The 20,546-nt window shown below is 44.5% G+C and overlaps 2 protein-coding genes across 2 annotated transcripts in view; one reads left to right on the top strand and one right to left on the bottom strand.

Moving 5' to 3' along the window:
- Nucleotides 1–20,546, top strand: part of LOC309550260 (uncharacterized protein) — a gene marked incomplete at both ends in the record, with an annotated part of 1,652,360 nt that overhangs the window by 1,044,726 nt on the left and 587,088 nt on the right. The window lies entirely within an intron of this gene.
- Nucleotides 1–20,546, bottom strand: part of LOC309550697 (NACHT, LRR and PYD domains-containing protein 3-like) — a 220,724-nt gene that overhangs the window by 13,740 nt on the left and 186,438 nt on the right. The window contains exon 6 of the mRNA XM_082251031.1: nt 11,831–12,001. Within this exon, the coding sequence (XP_082107157.1) occupies nt 11,831–12,001 (171 nt within the window). The remainder of the gene's footprint in view (nt 1–11,830; nt 12,002–20,546) is intronic.

Here is a 20,546-nt window from a genome sequence, read left to right as displayed (position 1 = left end):
ATGTATGTGTACTGTATGTGTACTGTATGTGTGTGTGTGTATGTATGTGTACTGTATGTGTGTGTGTGTATGTATGTGTACTGTATGTGTGTGTGTATGTATGTGTACTGTATGTGTGTGTATGTATGTGTACTGTATGTGTACTGTATGTGTGTGTGTGTATGTATGTGTACTGTATGTGTGTGTGTATGTATGTGTACTGTATGTGTACTGTATGTGTGTGTGTGTATGTATGTGTACTGTATGTGTGTGTGTGTATGTATGTGTACTGTATGTGTGTGTGTATGTATGTGTACTGTATGTGTGTGTATGTATGTGTACTGTATGTGTACTGTATGTGTGTGTGTGTATGTATGTGTACTGTATGTGTGTGTGTGTATGTATGTGTACTGTATGTGTGTGTGTATGTATGTGTACTGTATGTGTGTGTATGTATGTGTATGTGTGTACTGTATGTGTGTGTGTGTGTGTATGTATGTACTGTGTGTGTGTGTATGTGTGTGCATCTATATATTTATGTGTGTGCATGTATTTATGTGTATGTATGTATGTATGTACTGTATGTGTGTACTGTATGTTGGTGTACTGTATGTGTGTACTGTATGTGTGTGCATCTATATATGTATGTGTGTGCATGTATTTATGTATGTATGTATGTGTGTGTACTGTGTGTGTGTGTGTGTACTGTATGTGTGTGTACTGTGTGTGTATGTATGTACTGTATATGTGTGTACTGTGTGTGTGTGTATGTATTGTATGTGTGTACTGTATGTGTGTGCATCTATATATGTATATGTATGTATGTATGTATGTATGTATGTGTGTGTACTGTATGTGTATGTATGTATATATGTGTGTGTGTGTTTATATGTGTGTGGATATATGTACGTGTGTGCTTCAAGTTATTGCCCATTTGAGTTTATGGACTTTTAAGGACTTTTAAATGAAATGATTTTAAGCTGAAGTGTGCAGTAATTCAGTTATTATATTATAGTCGGTTTTCTCAATTTACTTTAAACACGTAAGGGCTCTTTCACACGGAGCGGACCGCATTGCGATCCGCTCCGGTGCTTTTTTTTTTTTTTTCCACGGAGCGGATGACATTTGTGTCATCCGGTCCGTATGTCCGCATATCATCCCATTCGTTTGCGGATGATATACGGACATAATGTAAGTCTATGGGGATTGCGGATGTCAGTGGATGACACTGCTGACATCCGATTTTGCTTCCTTTCCGTTTTTTGCACGGAGGAAAAATAGGGTTCTGTTCCGTTCCAAAAAACAGAACAGAACTGAAAGGAAGAAAATCGGATGTCAGCGGATGGTATTCCGCTGACATCCGCAATGCCATTGACTTACATTATGTCCGTAAATCATCCGCAAAAAAATAGGATGAGTTGCGGACATACAGAGCGCCCGTGTGAAAGGGCCCTTCAGGTGGCTAGGAGGTACCACCATTCCTGCGCTACTGAAATTTTTATATTTTGTATTGTGTGATCTAATTCATATTACAACATTTATACATGATTTCATTACCTATAATAACTTCTATATAAGTAGCAGCATTGTGTTATATGTGTCCTATACTCCTGAGTGCATAGGGTCACTCTGTAATTGTTTTCCTTTTATGGGTGAATTTGGAAGTGTTTCTTTAGTCCACCAGCACTATTACTGTTCCCATTCCCCCCTCCGCCCCACCGCCACCGCCACTGATCTCACACCCCCTCACCACCATTGCCGCCACTGATCCCACACCCCCTCACCACCATTGCCACCACTGATCCCACCCCCCCTCACCACCATTGCCGCCACGGATCCCACCCCCCACCCACAACCATTGCCGCCACTGATCCCACTCCCCCTCACCACCATTGCTGCCACTGATACCACCCCCACCACCATTGCCGCCTTTGAAACCAGAAACAAATGTTTTACTTTGTTATACATTGGAAAAAAAAAAAGTGTCAAAAATATGCTTTTTCGGGGGGTGGGGGGGGGGGGGCCCTTCATGATTTCTTGCACCGGGGCCCTGAGAAATCTAGTTACGCCTCTGTCCACTACTAATAGCATACTACACAACCACACATACAGACACCCTTTCAAAACTCCTATCAATCCAACCATTCTCCCACTTCACTCAAAACAAGCAGCCCACATTCCCCCACTGACCTATACAACCGCGCTTCAAAAACTACTAACAACCCTGCATCTACAGTCCCACTCCACCCAAAACACGTTATTCACCACATCAAATTCACCCATTAACATATACAAACCTCCTATCAGTCCAGCAAAAATACTGCCACTCCACCCAAAGCTACAAACCATATACCCCCACTAACACTCCAAACCCAAAGCACCAGCCAGGTATTATATCTACTGTAGATTCACTATTGCTCATCCTATAACTAACAGAGTATAAACATATAGCCCCCATACAAAGCATAGCACAGTCTCACAGCCATTAAATATATCACCTTACATACAATAGAACTTTGCCTCACAATAGTAAGCCCAAATAGCATACCCAGTTTCTGTAAATAGCTCCCTTGTGCAAAACTTTAATGCTGGCTCCAGGTTATAGAAAGCCATTGCCTCACCCCTTATATAGTTCTGCTGTCATTTCTGGAGTGGGAGCCCAGCTATCCTGCATGCCCTTGCATCCTCCAACCTGGACACAGTCAACAATAGCAGCAACGCTGGGCACAGAGAAGAATAACAAGCGGGCACACACTGTGTTGGATGAAGACATGCAAATTCCCCATCTGGGGGTGAGGCCCGAATAAGCCTGGGTACCTAGTTGGGTGCCAGAGTACCTAATGAAGCCATGGAAGGTCTTTCAGCAAAGCCTTTGAAAGCAGGGAGAAGAAGAGAGAGCTGCTGCTCTCATGCACATAGGTGGACCGGATCAAGGCTTGGGTAAATATAAGGGTGGACAGAAGTTTATTTTTTTCCCATAATTTTTATTGTTTTCTGGATAATTTGTACAAGCAAAAAGTTAGCATACAGAATGTGTCAAACAGCACCTATATTGGAAGAATGGTAAATACAGGATGTGCAGTTCATCTGATAATAATAATTTGTACTCCTAACGAAATAGTTATTATTAAGCATGGATGAACAAATGGACCATTTTACCTTTTGACAGAAGTTTTTTTAATGCATACAATGCATTAGGGTAGAAAAATCTTCAATGTTGTACTTTGCTATTCCCTGTTTTTTTGGGCCCAGCCTAACCTCCCCATATTATAAAAAAAAGGGGAAGGCCGGGGTCCAAGAGTTCTTGCTCAAGAGAATATTATGATGGCTGCTAAAGAGTACTGCTGCACCTTGAAGACCTTCAAAAGGCACCAGGAGTCTAGAGATCTACCAACTCCTGGAGAACACCAACTATGGACTACTACCATGTGAAAGTATGCCCAGGTAGCCTAATAAATATAGTTAGGGGACTCTCTAATGTATTTGTTCATGTTGAACTGAAAGTGTTACTAAAGTATTTAGGTAAAAGTTGCATCGACTGTCCTAAGCTTGCAGGGAGAAAGAAATAAACAAAACCGTGTGTAAAGTAATAAATAACCAAATCTAAAATAAAAAAAAAATTTAAAACAAAAATAGCTAGATCAAGGTTTTGTTTCGGTCAGTGCCAGGGTTCGGGCTTGGGTCAAGTAAAGGTCAAAGGTCAAGGTCAGTATATTTTGGGCAGGATTTTTTTTTTTAAAAGCATTAGTATTATCACATATTAGCAGTGTCAGTCAGTGTCAGTGTGTTTTAAGAAGGATTAAAAAAAAAAAGCAAAATGCGTACCATTGTTTCTGGGCTGTACTATGGGTACAAACAATACCTAACATTCACATATGTGGTACTGCTGCGATCTTCCCGAAAAGGAGAAATTATTTTGGTTGTTTTTTGGTGGAGGGTTTTGGTAGTAGCAAGAATTATACAACTAAATTAAAAAAAAAAAAAAAAAACAAGTCAGCAGAGGCAGTGTGATGGCAATGATCTGCTTGGAAACCTGCTATTCATGTGGATGTTACTTTGGTGTCCATGCCTCAATAGGTCAGGGCTGTTTTAGCAAAGGGGGCCTTACTCAATATTTTGTGGGTGGTCATAATTTTATGGTTGATCGGTGAATATACGGTTTTGCTAACACATGTCAAAGTTGCAACATTTTGCTTAGGCATTAACATTTGTTTTACCTTTAGGCACGAAGGGGTTGAAGTCCCTTACCAGTGGAATCGTTTGGTTTCCGTATTGTGTTTTGATACTAAAGATTTCTGTAAGCAAGAAATTCTGAACAAGATTCCCAAACAGAGACTTCAATGGGACTCACATTAACTAAAAAAATGGATTTTTGGAAGAACTTACCATAAAATCCTTTTCTCTAAAGTCCATTGACAGACGCAGCTCCAATGCTTCTTATACCATTGAGTTATGCTGCCCCCTATAGGAGTAGTACTAGGCAGGAAAAAAACAGTTTACCATGCCTACGGTGGCTGTCCCTCTAGGCATAACCCCACACACCCTGCTCCAGCATACCAGTTTTGTTGCAAGCAGTGAGAAGATGACACAAACCATCCCCATATCAGAGGGGCGGGTGCTGCGTCTGTCAATGGAATTCAGAGAAAAGGATTTTACGCAGCTCTTATGCATCTTATACCATTGGGACATCCCAAAGCAGTGTAGGCATGAGGGGTGGGAAGAACGCAAACCAAATAGTTAACGTAAACTCCAAAGGCTAAACTTAGCCAACTGGGTAACATGAAGCTCAACCAGGAACAACAGGAGCTCACACATGAAAGAAAAAACCCTTAAAGAGAAACAAATGAGTCTCTTTTAAACGGCAGCCTGCAAAACCTTGCAGCGAAAGGATGCATGCGAAGATGCCAACAAATCTACCTTGTAGAATTTTGTAAATGTGTGCACAGACGACCAAGTCGCTGCCTTACAAACTTGCACTACTGAGGCCTAAAGCGAAAAGCCCAAGAAGCACTCAGCGTCTTAGTAGAATGAGCCTTCACAGAGAAGGGAGGAACCTGACCCTTCAATGAATAAGCCTGAACAACCGTCTGCCTAATCCATCTGCATATAGTCGCAGCAGACGCAGCTAAACCTTTACGAGATCCCTCAGTAAGGACAAAAAGAGCATCTGATTTCCTAAACGACTCAGTGACCGTCCGGTAAACCCTGATCGCCCGAACCACATCCAGAGAGTGCAAAGCAATTTCCTTGGGGTGCTTGGACTTTGGACAGAGTGAAGGCAACACAATGTCTTCATTTAGATGGAAATCAGACACCATCTTAGGGAGACCACTATCTCTGTGGACCACCAAATAAGGCGAACGACAAGACAGCACCGCCAACTCAGACACTCTGCGGGCAGAAGTAATTGCCACCAGAAAAGCAACCTTCTGGGATAAAGAAAGCAGAGAAATCTCCCTAATGTTCTCAAAAGGAGGCTTTTGAAGAACAGACAAACCAGATTGAGATCCCACAGAGGCAACGGGGATCTCCTCGGGGGAGCCAGATGACGCACCCCCTGAATAAAAGTGCGAATCAAGGCATAGGCAGCCAACGGACATTGGAAGTAAATAGCCAAAGCCCACACTTGGCCCGCAATAGTGCCCAAAGCCAACTGCTGCTCAACCCCTTTTTGTAAAAAAGCCAAAACCCTAGCTATAGAAAACAAGTGAGGGTACGACTTCAGCAATTCCCACCATGAAATGTACGATTTCCATGTACGATGATAAATCTTCCTAGAAGTCGCCTTCCTAGCCTTCAACAGGGTAGGAATCACAGATTCAGAGAGACCCCTATCTCTCAACACCTGCCCTTCAACAGCCATGCCATTAAAGCCAGCGACCGTAAAGCAGGATGGAAGATCGACCCCTGGGACAGCAGATCCTCCCTCAGAGGAAGTCTCCATGAAGGATCGGCGACCAATTTTACTAGGTCTACCTACCAACAAGACCAGTCTGGGGCCACCAGAATGACCTGAATTCCTTCCACCGCCACCTGGCGAAGAAACCTCGGCAAGAGTTTTATCGGAGGGAAGACAAAGATCAGCCGATACTGGCTCCAAGGAGCCACCAAGGCTTCTGTGGCATCAGCCAGAGGATCCTGAGACGTGGCCACATACTTCTGGAATTTTTTGTTGAGGCAAGATGCAAACGGGTCTACCTCCGGACTTCCCCACTGGACACATAGGAGTTGAAACACTTCCGGATGAAGAGATGAAACACTTCCGGACTAAGGTACCATTCCCCTTGATCCAGCACCTGATGGCTCAGGTATTCCGCTTGCCAATTCTCCACACCCGGAATGTGGACTGCAGAAAGAGCCTGAACATTGTCTTCCACCCATACCAGAATCTCGGTCACCTCCTTGGCCGCCAGGACACTCTTGGTGCCCCTTTGATGATTGATGTAAGCCACAACTGTGGCATTGTCCGATTGGATTTGAACCGAAGAACCGCGTAGCCGATTCGTCTAGGGGATCAGGCAAAGCTTGATTGCTCTGAGCTTCAGAATATTGACTAGTAAAGAAGACTCCTCCATTGACCAGGTCCCCTGGGCCCAAAGCTTCCCCAACACTCCACCCCAGCCTAACAGGCTGGCGTCCGTGGTGACCACCGTCCAAAACAGTGGTAGGAAGGACTTGCCCTGATACAATGCTGGCGACTGGATCCACCAGGATAGAGCAGACCTCGTGAGTCGGCTCAAGCATATCATTTTGTCTTAAGACTGTGGATCCCTGTTCCATTTGGCAAGAATCTTTTTTTGCTTAGGTCTCGAGTGAGACTGAGCAAACAGAACTGCCTTGAAGGTTGATACCATCAGACCCAGGGCTCTCATGCAAGTCTGTAAGGAGGACAGATCGGTTTCCAACAGGAACCAGGATCGCTCCCTGCAACTTCTGAAGTTTTCCAGGGGAAGAAAGATCCTCGCCAAGGCGGAATCTAGAGTCAGCCCCAGATAATCCAACCTCACTGAAGGCGTCAGAGCAGATTTTTTTTAAATTATATTCTACCCGAATTCCTGAAGGGTCTGAACTGTAATTAACAGGTCATCCAACAAAGCCAAAGGAGAGTCGGCTCTCAATAAGAGATTGTCCACATATCCCAGAATCACAATCCCTTTTTGGCATAACAAGGCCAATACCAGGGCCAGACCTTGGTAAAGACTCTGGGAGCAGAGGCGAGACCAAAGGGTAACGCCACAAATTGAGAACTCCCGGTGTTTCCCATAGATGGGGACGTGTAGATAGGCATCTTTGATATCGATGGAGGCCAGAAAATCCCCCTGATTTAAAGACCATTTCACCGATCAAATGGATTCCATTCAAAACTTCTGCACCCGCACAAAGCGGTTCAGAGCCTTGAAGTCCAAGATTGGACGCACCTTGCCCTCTTTTCTGGGCGCCGTAACCAGGTTGGAATAGAAACCTTGAAAGCATTCCTACGGAGGAAGCGGCACAATAACTCCTTGAGCAAGGAGATCCTGCACTGTGTCTTGGAGATCCTTCAAATGATCCGGAGACAGGCAAAGATTTGACCGAAAGAACCTGTTCGCCGGTCAGGACCGAAATTCGATCTTGTACTCGGAACGAATCAGTTTGTGAACGAATTTGTTTTGAATGAAGGAAGTCCAGGGTTCCTAAAAGAAGGGCAGATATCCTCCCCACCACAGAAACAGGTGAGGGCGCCCCTTCATGCTGAAGAGGACTTGTCCACAGAACCGGACTGGCTGTTCTTGGTCTTGGCTGACCATGGCTTTTTAGCCCCTCCAGAAGACCTGAATGGCTTACCCTTTTCTTGCGCCCCTGAGGCACAAAAAAAATGTCTATGAGTGGTGAAAGAAGGCCCCCGCTTACTACGGGGTGCCTTACCTTTGGAGGATTGAGGAAGAAGAGTACTCTTTCCACCAGTTAGACCTTCCAGTGAGTCGCCAAATAATCGCTCTCCCAGGAAAGGGAGATCTGTTAAGGCCTTCTTGGAAGCCTGGTCTGCCGACCAGATTTTCAGCCACACCATGCATCTTATGGCAATCCCCACAGTCGACACTCTGGCCACCAGGGGTCGCATCCAAGGACGCATCACACAGGAACACCAGGGCCTGGGCCATCCGGCCCATAAGTTCAATCAGCTCTGGGGAAACGAAGTCAGCATCTAGGTTCCCCTTAAAAACCTTAACCTATTCCGTAACCGTCTGTGATACCAAAACAGACACAAAAATCTGTTTCAGGATTGAACCCGCCAATGAAGATGGCGGGAAAGGGATTCCACCCGCCTGTCCACCGGGTGCGTAAATACCAGGGAATCTTCCACAAGCACTTTAGTAGATTTGTTCAATCTGGATACAGGATGATCCACCTTAGGCAGTACCATCCAATGGTTCAAAACTGTCTCAGCAAAGGGATAACGGCATTTAAAGTGCTTAGGCACTACTAGCACGTGCTTGATGCGCCTCCATTGTTCATTAACAATGTCATGAAAATTCTCGGGACAAGGGAAAACCTTGCCCGATTTTTGGGGTTTGCCGGTGTGGGCTCATCTGCCATTTTTAAAGTTTCCCTTACTGAAACAATCAGGGCTTCCACCAAAGCGCGTTCCCACACTGTAGCTGAAGAGGACACCATCCGATTGTGAGGACAGTGATCCCTCAAGGAGAGGGGCGTCCGTGGCGACCATATCAGCCTCTGAATCAGAGGACACCCCCGATGACAATGAAGGAAGCGGCCGTTTTCAGCTATTAACCTTTTTCATCACAAAATTGACCTTGGTCGCCAGGCTTTCCAGTGCTGCTGAATTTGCGGCCAGTGACTGCAATTCGAAAGGTCTGGTAGTCGTTCTAAGTGGGTCTGAGGGTGAAACCACTGCTTGAGACTCCATAATTAGTTCAAAAGAAAACAGGTGTATTGTCTCTTTAAGAGCACTGAGCGTGGTACCCACCGCCAATCACCGAGGTATGCAGAGTCCCCTTTAAATATATGCAGATAGCAGAGTGCACAGGGATATACCTACAGAGACCCCAGTACTTTACCACCTCTCTCAGAAACCTCCAAAGCCTGGAAAGAATGTGAAAGGTCACACAGCCTTTGTAGGTCCATAAGGCTACACAAAAATGGCTGCCAATGCAAGTCAATGGGAAGCACAGGGAAATTGGCTGCACCATGCAGGCCAATGGGGAGAAATTCTCCTATGCGCACACTAAAGATGGCGGCCCCCACGGTGCGCCATGCAGTCAGGGGACCCCACATTGGAGGCCACAGAGGATCTACAACAAAACTCAGCAGGAAAAGGTATCATTTTCACCCCCCAGGACGCCAGGCGCTGCAGCAATAGCGCCCCCTAGGTGAAAGACGCAATAAGGGCAGGGGGCAGGGCACAGGGCCAGGGATCAAGAAAGGCCAGGGGGATCTTTTAGGAAGTACTAGGTCCTACCATCCCCAGGAGTAGGCCTGCGTCCCCCCCCAAGACCACTAAGGGATTTGGGGGGGCTGCATTTACTCACCATACCATGGATCGGGTGGGCTCCACTCCGGATAGACCATCTCCCACCTGGAGTGGGTCTGCTGCCAGCCGAGAGGTACTCTGCGACTCAGGGCATTCCAGGTCGTCGAGTCCCAGCAAGACATCCACTCGCAGGCTCATCCCCATCCAAAACAGGGCTCTGTCGTGGCGAGGCCTAGTGCGGGACTATAACCTGCTTACTCTTGTAGGCTAGGCTGGGAGACCTTAAGGATCTAGATTATTCAGTGCGAGTCCTCAGCCGGCTATCACTTGTAGTTCACCAGGAGGATACCCCTGAACACTAACTAGCAGAAGTGAGTAAAGAAAATAAAACTAAATATTCTTTAAAAGAATAAAAAACTGAGACCGAAGTCCCAGCAGGAAACCTAGGTCCTACTCTTTCACTAGGCAGAAACAAACTGGTATGCTGGAGCAGGGTGTGTGGGGTTATGCCTATAGGGACAGCCCCCGTAGGCGTGGTGAACTGTTTTTTTCCTACCTAGTACTACTCCTGTAGGGGGCAGCATAACCCAATGGAATAAGAAGCATAAGAGCTGCATCTGTCAATGGATGATAGAGAAATTAGCGATTAATGTGCAAGTTACACAACAACATGGTGAGTGTCCATTGCCTTTAAGGGGAGTCCGAGAGGTATGGTGAAGGTGCATGGTGTGAGCCTTGATACATCTAAACAACGGTGAAAGAAAGGACTTTATAGGACTATATATATTTTTCTTGTCAATCTTTTTTGAAACATTTTTTTAAGAATAAGGACATTTTACAGCGCTGCTAATGTTATTCTTCCATTTTTATATAATGGTTTCATACTATTATATACTGGGTAAGGTAACATATGGGACTCACAATAACGTTCATGTTTTGCAATTTTCAAATAGAATTTCCTCAACCTGCAGGGAAATAAACCCAGGCAGATTCATGCATCCCTACTAGTCAGTAGATTGATGGATCGATCTGGGTTTTGTTTTTTGGGGTAAGAAATGTTATCACTTAGTTTCTATGGGCCAAATAAATTTGACTGAGTTTTAATATCATCCAAACAACAATCCACCTTGACATAGACATAAAGTCTGATTTCTGATAGTCAGTGGCAGAGGCGTAACTAGAACCTTCAGGGCCCCGATGCAAGAAACCATGAAGGGCCCCCCAGACCCCTGGCCGGGGCCCTTCCCTTCAAGCCCGGGGCTCTTCCCACTAATCCTGGGGCTCTTTAATCTCATTGCATGGCCTTTTATTATGGTCCCGCATCAGGATCCTTTCACAAGTTCTGCAGTGGGCCCCCTTCCTGCAATCTTGGGGCCTCCCCACAGTGGTGAAATGCCAGGGCCCGGTCGCAAGTGTGACCTTTGAGATCCTAGAAGTTCACCCACTGGTTTGCTACCGGGCCCCCTGGAGCATGGGGCCCGGTAGCGATTGCAACCCCTGCAACCCCTGTAGTTACGCCCCTGGTCAGTGGATGGGACAGAGTGGAGGAAATCCATGCATAGATCTTGGACTGCCTCACACAGAAGGATTATTCCAGAATCCCGCAGATTATAGTATAATTTGTTGTGCTATTTTTAGCACAGCTGTTATAGGATACAACTCAGAGGCCTTAGTCCCTCACATGGAAGTTATATTGTAGAGTCCTGAAGATTAATATATCATTTTATAGTAAAAATATTTAGTCAGTTCCAGAGATGTATAGTAACTAAGTAGAACGACTTCACTACTGTACTTAAGTACGGAAAGGCGGTATCTGTACTTTCCTGGAGTATAATTTTTTTCTCCTACTTCCACTTTTACTTCACTACATTTTTTCGATGATTTCAATACTTCTACTCCGATATTTTTTTTTTGTGCTGCATAGTTACTCGTTACTATTATAAAAATTACCACTGCCAGAACAGTAGATGGAAGTTTCATGAAGCACAAAACATGTGTATTATCAGCGCATACGAAAATAAAAGCTACTGTATGTATAAATAAAAGCTGCATTTGAAATAATAAAAAACAATATGATGTTCAAACTTTTGACTTCTTTCTTTAATAACTACATAACACAGTACTTGTACTTTTACTTTCAGTACTTGAGTAGCAAAATTTTTAATTACTTGCAATACTTAAGTACAGAAAATGTTGAATACTTTAGTACTTCTACTCAAGTCACTTTTTGATCGAGCACTTTTACTTTTAGTATGGGTTTCGAGTACTTTATACAACTCTGGTCAGTTCCTACAGGGTACAATCTGGACCTCTGGGTCCCTCTCACAGGTTTATTGTAGAATCCTGTAATTATTATATGGTTTATAGTACAATTCTCACCGCAGTTTCTTCAGAGTACAGTCGGGATGTCGGAGCCCCTGACACAGAAGTTTTATTCCAGAGTCTTGCAGATTATTACATGATAAATCCAGTGTGGTGAGGGATCGGTTAGTGATAAGAATGGAATAAAAATATTCACAGCAGGAGGAAGTCAAACCACATCCACACAACCTGCAGAGATAAATACAGACACGTGAGAGTATACCAGGGAAATACCCAAAAAAGATTAGGATATGGCCATCATCAGTAAAATCCACATATGACAATCCATGGAAGGGAGGTGTAAATATCTTCAGTAGTCTATCACTCTTTTGAAAGCTTTTCTCTGGAGTAATTGTTATTGTGCTGCTGAGCTGTACAGGGTGTTATCAATTAACATATACTGTATTAGAGAGATGAGCTGTTGTCCAAATTGGTACCTAATTCATGTTGTAACGATCGGTATCTTCTTTAGAAGAAGGAGGAGCCGTGCCACCACTCATTACACCGCTGGTATTGTACTGCAGACAATCCGCAGATACAGATCGTTACAGGCACTTTTTTTTTTCAAGATTGATGTAAGTGTATTTACCTTATACAATAAATTTACTTGGGGATAATGCACTATTTGTGGCCTTCCTTGCTTTTTTCTAATATGTGGAATTGCTATGGGTGCTAAACCGAGTGCAAGTGTCAGGAGAAACCTTTCCATCACTACAAGTACAGGGAGAAAGGAATGATTTAAAACGTCCTTCATTTCTTTATATCCGGTAAGAGGCTACCTGTTAACTTGGTGAAGGTATTACTGATTCACCCTGAGTTTTGGAGGTGTCACCAGAGGTTTCTTGGAAACGATTATCACATATACGCCCCTTTTATCTATCACTCTGGTAAGAAGTACATTCAAGAGGTGGTGGGAAACTGTCATATCTTGCTGGAATCACTTCATCACCAGTTTAATGCCCCGTACACACGTGCAGATTATCTGCAGACTTTTGTCTGCAGACTTACCTTTTCTATGTAGTGCAAGGGCCTGCCGGATTGCACACAAATTGAAAGTGTTTAGGTTTGACCTCATATTATATGGTTTTGGTAAGTCTGCAGATAATCTGCACGTGTGTATGGGGCATAATTCGTCACCATTTCTACACTCTAAGTCCCCATTCACACTGGGGCGACCTGTGAGGCGACCTGGTCGCCTCACAGGTCGCCGTAGGTCGCCTTCCATAGGGAAGCTGCGGACCCATTCTAATAGGAGCGACACAAGTAGAAAAAGGCTCCGGAGCTTCTTTGGGGCGACCCAGAGCGACCGTCATAGACTTCAATGTTATGAAGTCCGTGCCGGTCGCTCCGAGGTCACGGCGCGCTGCTCGCACCGCGACCTCGGAGGTCGCCCCTGGAAGTCGGATCACCCCTGTGTGAACGGGGCCTGATTCTCTTTGGAAAGAGATTGGAATTTGTTCAGCACTTGTTTTTGGACACTAATATTTTTATATTTGTTCAGCACTTGTATGGACACTGATCACTTTTTTGTTCAGAATTTGTATTCACTTGGTGGATAACATATTTATTGCTTTGTTTACATGTTAATGTTTATTATTGTTTATGTAAACATCAGATCACATTGTAGCGCACCAAATTAATTTCACAATACTTATTTCTACACATTGGATCTTTGGTAGCAGCACATCACAATTATCAGCGCACTTTTTTTCATTCACATATCTTTGGTTAGTACCTGTGTGAATTTAAGTAAATCTTTTTTTAAATTTTTGGTTTAGTTCAGTGCAATTCTTGTTTGGCATTTGTTTTGGTGGTACATTTTGGAAGCTGGGATGATGTCCGATTTGTATGCCAATTTCTAGTCTACGTGATGACATTGCCTGTCTACATGTTTGTGCTCTGCAGTCTAAGATTAGGAGGCTGTTTTAACAAATTTGTTCTGTTGAGCTGTTCTGCAAAAGTCCACCTCTTCTTCAAAGAATGTGCAGGAGAAGGGCAGTGTGGACAACTGTTGGGTCTGAAAGAGCAAGGCCTGTGGACCAAAAACATGTAGGTTTTGGTGTGACACTGCATAACTCCCAGAGATGTATAGTAACTAAGTAGAACTACTTCACCACTGTACTTAATTACGGAAATGCGGTATCTGTACTTTCCTAGAGTAGAATTTTTTTCTCCTACTTCCACTTTTACTTCACTACATTTTTTCAATGATTTCAATACTTCTACTCCGATATTTTTTTTTTGTGCTGCATAGTTACTCGTTACAATTATAAAAATTACCACTGCCAGAACAGTAGATGGAAGTTTCATGAAGCTCAAAACATGTGTATTATCAGCGCATAGGAAAATAAAAGCTACTGTATGTATAAATAAAAGCTGCATTTGAAATAATAAAAAACAATATGATGTTCAAACGTTTGACTTCTTTCTTTAATAACTACATAACACAGTACTTGTACTTTTACTTTCAGTACTTGAGTAGCAAAATTTTCTAAAAAAACTACTTGCAATACTTAAGTACAAAAAATGTTGAATACTTTAGTACTTCTACTCAAGTCACTTTTTGATCGAGCACTTCCACTTGTACTTTTACTCAAGTATGGGTTTCGAGTACTTTATACAACTCTGATAACTCCTATAGTGTTCTTTCTGAGCTAGAAGCAGATACAAAGGTTGCTAATGAGATTGGTGACCCTTCACTTCATAGGAAGGAGGATCCTGAGAAAGTAACTGTTTCATCCAAGGTTGCAAAGTAGGCGAGTGTTGTGGATAAGGCTCCCAAAAGGAGAAGTCATCTTCTTGTTGGTGATTCAAATGTAAGAGGTGTTTTTTTTAGGAAATGACGTGGAAGTGTCAAAGGAAGTTAGGTGTTTGCCTGGTGCTACTGTTGATGTTGTTGTGCACCTTGATACAAATGATTTGTCTCAGAATGGTTCTGTACAGAAAGATTTTTCAGAATTTGGGCCAGGATCTTCAACAGTTAGGGTGTGCTTTTACATTTTCAGAGGTCTTACTGTATCTGTGCATAATGGACAACAAGAGAAAGCACTTCATTTAGCAGAGTTCAATGTTTGGTTAAAAGATTGGTGTAAAGCTGAAGGTTTTGCTTATGTAAAGCCCAGTACACACTACTAGTTTTTTCCATTCAACCAAGCTGGTTGAACAAAAAAAAAAACTGACAGCTCAGGTCAGAGACGCTGTACTAACAATGCGATGTTAGTACAGCGATATCCCCTGCTGAGCTATTGTGTACTGACAGTGGGAAAGCCCCCTGCCAGAACATTCTGGTCGGTGCTCTCAGCCATTGGCTGAGGGAACTGAGTGGGAGCTGATCTTATAAAGGAAAATAACTGCGCTAAGGTGAACAAAAAATCAGAAAAGCAGCGACTTCAAGTGCGACCACACCCTAAATAACATATAGAAAAAAGGGAGCTGATCGCCAGACCCGTTTTGGTCATGCCCCTTCGATGGAAGTCGGCTGAACGGTTGGCTTCTGCTGGACCGGCTGCCCTTCACACAGTTTCTACTGAACCGGCTGATGCCGGCCGACATTCAGTCCATGCAGTGGTTGGATTCAAAAATTTTAGTAACCAGTTCCGACTTTCAAGCATGGTTTAATATTTTTTTCAAACAAAAATTACATTAAACGTTCCCCTAGTTGCAGATGTGATATCTTATGTGCAAACCAATCAAAATACATTTATTACGATTTTTTTTACCACAAATATGTAGCAGAATACAAATTGGCCTAAACGGATGAAAAAAAAATTTTTTGGCAATGTTATGTTGCAGAAAGTGAATTTTTTTTTTCAGAATTGTTATATATAAAAAAAAAAAAAAAAAAAAAATCGCACAGAGGTGATCAAATACCACCAAAAGAAAGCTCTATTTGTGGGAAAAAATACATCAATTTTATTTGGGTACAGCGTCGCACGACTGCGCAATTGTCAGTTAAAGTAACGCAGTGCCGAATCACAAAAAATGACCTAGTCATTAAGGGGGGAAATCTTCTGGTCCAGAAGTGGGTAAGTACAGTCACTTCTTAAGGGTCAAAGAGGCCTAGCTATTTAAAAATGATGCCGCTTTGTAAAACATTTACCAAGATGATTCCTATACCATGTGTGTTACACTTCCCAGGTGTCAGGAACAAATCCTCCTGAAGAGCAAACACATTAGCAGCGCTATTAATGTGTTCGCTCTTCAGGAGGATTTGTTCCTGACACCTGGGAAGTGTAACACACATGGTATAGGAGTCTCTGTTGCCTATCTATCTTATTTCACTCCTTTTGCATAAAAACATTTACGGTCAGTCAGTGTCTCATACCTGTGTAGGCTGAAGAGTGAAGAACATTGGTTGAGCGGCGGCCCCTTCAGAATCCTTAGTGCAGACAGTGCTGACTGCGCTGAAAGTGGGTGGTGGAGGCGGGGCCAAATTGTAATAGGCGGGGAGGTGGCGGCGCGGTGGCATGGAGGAGAAAGGAGTGACATCACTGGTTGCTAGATGCCAAGTGGCTCTAGCAACCAGTGCTGTGTGTGTGGGCCCCGGCCCGCCTCTCCGCAGCAGAGAGAGAGAGAGTGCCGCAGCCACAGGCAGAGAGTCAGCCAGAGCAGATGATGATCGATTCCAGATGGCCACTGAACAGTAAGTCAGCGAACTTGCAAATTTTTAGTAACAGGTTCTGTGGAACCGGTGCGAACCGGCTGAATCCCACCACTGAGTCCATGTGTACTAGGCTTTAGTCATGATGCAATCAGTTGGTATGACATTGAGCTGTACAAGAGAGATGGTCTCCATCCCTCACACAAGGTCAATAAGCTTCTTAGTATGGAATTTAGGAGTTTTTTTGACGTGCATTTAAATTGAGAAATGGAAGCAGAGTAGTGATGGACGAACATCGGCCGGGGCAGTTCGCGAACGCCATCCGCAAACTTTCTCAAATCTTTGCGAACCGCAAGTTCGCGGCAGACCCCATTCACTTTAATGGCAGGTAAACATTAAAAACCTCCAGGTCATATTTTCAGCCACAAAATACTTACTAGCTGTGCACACATAGTCCCACAAGATGGACGCTGTCATACCAGAAGTATTGCTATTGGAAAAGTTGCCATACATTTTTTTTTTCAGCCAAAAAATGTTTTTTTTTTTTACTAAATCAGCCAGAACTGACAGCAGCCGGTAAGTACATGTCAAATACATATAGGGTCCATTCACACATCTGTAAAATGGGTCCACATCCATTCCACAATTTACCGGAACGTTTACAGACCCATTGATTTTCAATTCTGGTCTGAAAAATTAGGCATTCACAGGATAAATAAGTAAATGTCGGTCAGTACAGGCCCCAAAAATTATCCCACAGGCGTACACCTGACAGCAAAGAACTTTGTATTCTGTGACTGGAGGTACATTAGGCATTTACAGGATACAGAAGTAAGTGTCGGCCAGTACAGGCCCCAAAAATTAACCCGCATGTGTTCACCTGACAGCAAAGAACTTGGTTTTCTGTGGCTGGAGGTACATTAGGCATACACAGGATACAGAAGTGTCGACCAGTGCAGGCCCCAAAAATTAGCCCACAGGCGTACACCTGACAGCAAAGAACTTTGTATTCTGTGACTGGAGGTACATTAGGCATTTACAGGATAAAGAAGTAAGTGTCTGCCAGTACAGGCCCCAAAAATTAGCCCACAGGCGTTCACCTGACAGCAAAGAATTTGGTTTTCTGTGGCTGGAGGTACATTAGGCATACACAGGATACAGAAGTGTCGACCAGTGCAGGCCCCAAAAATTAGCCCACAGGCGTACACCTGACAGCAAAGAACTTTGTATTCTGTGACTGGAGGTACATTAGGCATTTACAGGATAAAGAAGTAAGTGTCTGCCAGTACAGGCCCCAAAAATTAGCCCACAGGCGTTCACCTGACAGCAAAGAATTTGGTTTTCTGTGGCTGGAGGTACATTAGGCATACACAGGATACAGAAGTAAGTGTTGGCCAGTACAGGCCCCATAAATTTGCCAACAATCGTTCACCTGACAGCAAAGAACTTTGTATTCTGTGGCTGGAGGTTGCTGTGTGGAGCAGGGACAGACTGTATAGTGACACAAGTCGCTAGCTAAAAGGTCCACAAAAGTATTTTGTCAGTGTAAGGAGAGGTTGCTGTGTGGAGCTGGGATAGACTGTAGCAATTAGGCATTCAACGGACATAAAAGGCCTTTTATGTCACTGTATTTACCTAAGACAGGGACCATGAATTGCTATGGGTGGTGGCGGATATTTGTGGCCTGTCATGAGGAATTTGAATCAAACATGGTCTACTGGTCACATGTGTTGAATTCCTCCGAGATCCATGCCTCATTCATTTTTAGAAATGTGAGGTAGTCAACACTGTCGTGAGCTAGGCGAGTGAGCTTTTTGGTCACGATCCCCCCTGCTGCCCTGAACGTCATTTCGGACAGGACACTGGACGAGGGACAAGCCAACTGTTCCATTACAAATTGTGCAAGCTCTGGCCAGAGGTCAAGCCTGCCCACCCAGTAGTCCAGGGGTTCATCACTTCTCAGAGCGTCCACATCCGCTGTTAACCTGATGTATTCGGACACCTGTCGGTCTATGCGTTCCCTGATGCTGAAGCCATTGCAGTCAACGCATACGTCGCGGTAAGCCCAACACTCACCTAGGGACGATCCACTGGACAGATGGAAAATAGAGTTTCCATCCATCCAGATTTGACGGATCGAATCGGATGTCAGCGGACGTGTCTCCCCTATAGAAATGCATGGGGGGGACCGTTCAGATCAGTAGACCGTTCAGTAGGCCTGTGTGAAAGGGGCCTAAGAAGGCACCTGGACCCCCATCACCGAGCCCAGTGGGAGCAACGCCGTCAGAACCCACAAAGCCACACCGTGCAGCCTCTTCTCCTTCTCCTCACAATTGTCCTCCACTCAACCTTCCATCATGCCATCCTCACATTTTTCTCGAAAAAGGCAGGCTTCCGTGGCCCAAATGTTCGGGCGTAAAAAAATTATAACCCTCTTGCCCAACGGTTGACTGCTGGCTTGTTGGAACTGATAGCCCGCCAACTACTGCCATATAAACTGGTGGACTCGGAGGCCTTTCGAAAATTGGTGGCCATTGGAACACCACTATGGAAGGTCGCAGGAAGGAAATATTTCTCACAGAAGAGCATCCCAGAGCTATATGGCCATGATCAGCGGCAAGTGAATGTATCTCTGGCACACAGTATCGGTGCCAAGATACATCTGACCACAGACACGTGGTCTAGCACAGTGTTTCTCAACCTTTTTTCAGTCAAGGCACCCTTTAAAAATTTTGGACAGTCTTGAGGCACCCTTTACAAATTATGGACAGTCTTGAGGCACCCCATTCTAAAATGTAAAATCGAATGTAATAGTTTTGCATAACACAGCAACATCCACACAAGTAGGACACCCAGCGTTGGAGGTGATTTATTCTTCCAAAGTAAATGCACTTTTGAAAACTGGTACTGACTAAGTATTCCAATAAATCTTTTCTCCCTCAATTTTTCTCCATCACTCAGCTAAGGTGCCTTCAAGATAAGTTATAATAATGCCTAATGAAAACCTGTGGCTTTGTGTAACTAAAAGGCAGGCTTTATCCACACACCAACTTGTATACAAATTTTGGGGCAATTTTTAAGCATTAGGCACCCCTGAAAAAACCTCAAGGCACCCCAGGGGGCCTGGGCACCCTGGTTGAAAAAGTCTGGTCTAGAAAACACGGGCAGGGAAGCTATATAACTTTTACTGCCCACTGGGTGAACCTTCTGACGGCCGTCAAGCATGTAACCCATGGCACCCATGTAGATTTGGTTTACCACCACGGATTGCATGCAGGCCTGCCTCTTCTTCTCCTCCTCCTACTCAATCCTCCCTCTCCTCCTTGGCTGACTCCTCCTTTTCCGCTGCTACCGTCTCTTCCGCTGCGCCGCCCAAGATCCCCAGAACCTATTCCACATGCCAGGTGAGACGTTGCCATGCTGTGCTGCGTCAGTTGTGCCTGGAAGCCAAGAGCCACACTGGTCCTGCACTCCTTTCAACTTTGCGTTCACAGGCAGATCAGTGGCTGACACTGCTCAATTTGACAGTTGGTAAAGTGGTGTGCGACAACGGTGCCAATCTGCTGAGCGTGCTTAACCACTTGCCGATTGCCACACGACTATTTACGTCGGCAGTCAGCCCCTCACAAACAGAGTGACGTAGATCTACGTCACTAGCCTGTGAGGGTCTAGGGAGCGAGCGCGCGCCCCCGGAGGCGCGCTCCCGCGTGGTCACGGACCCCCCCGCGCCGGTCACTCACCAATCGTTGATGCAGAGGGAGAAAGGCAGGCGGCTAGTGTAAACAAGCCGCCTGTCATTCTGCCCTGTGTAGGAACAGTGATCATACGGTTCTACTATGTAGGACCGTTGATCACTGTTTCTACAGCTCAAGCCACAGCCAATCAGTTAGAATCACGCCCCTAGGGACACACATAACCCCTCCCTCTCAAAAAAAAGTTAACCCCTTCACTGCCAGTGTCATTTTACAGTAACATTGCATATGTATAGCACTGATTACTGTAGAAATATCACTGGTAACCCCAAAAGTGTCAAAAATGTCAGTCAAGGGTCCGATCTGTCCGCCGCAATGTCGTAGTACCGCAAAAAAAATTGCAGATCGCCGCCATTACGCGTTAAATAAAAAAACAACAAAA

Source organism: Pelophylax lessonae (genome assembly GCF_965119305.1).
Source record: "Pelophylax lessonae genome assembly, chromosome: 3".
NCBI classification, from domain to species: domain Eukaryota; kingdom Metazoa; phylum Chordata; class Amphibia; order Anura; family Ranidae; genus Pelophylax; species Pelophylax lessonae.
The sequence above is the reverse complement of the archived record's forward strand: the minus strand, read 5'-3'. Positions and strand labels throughout refer to the sequence as shown.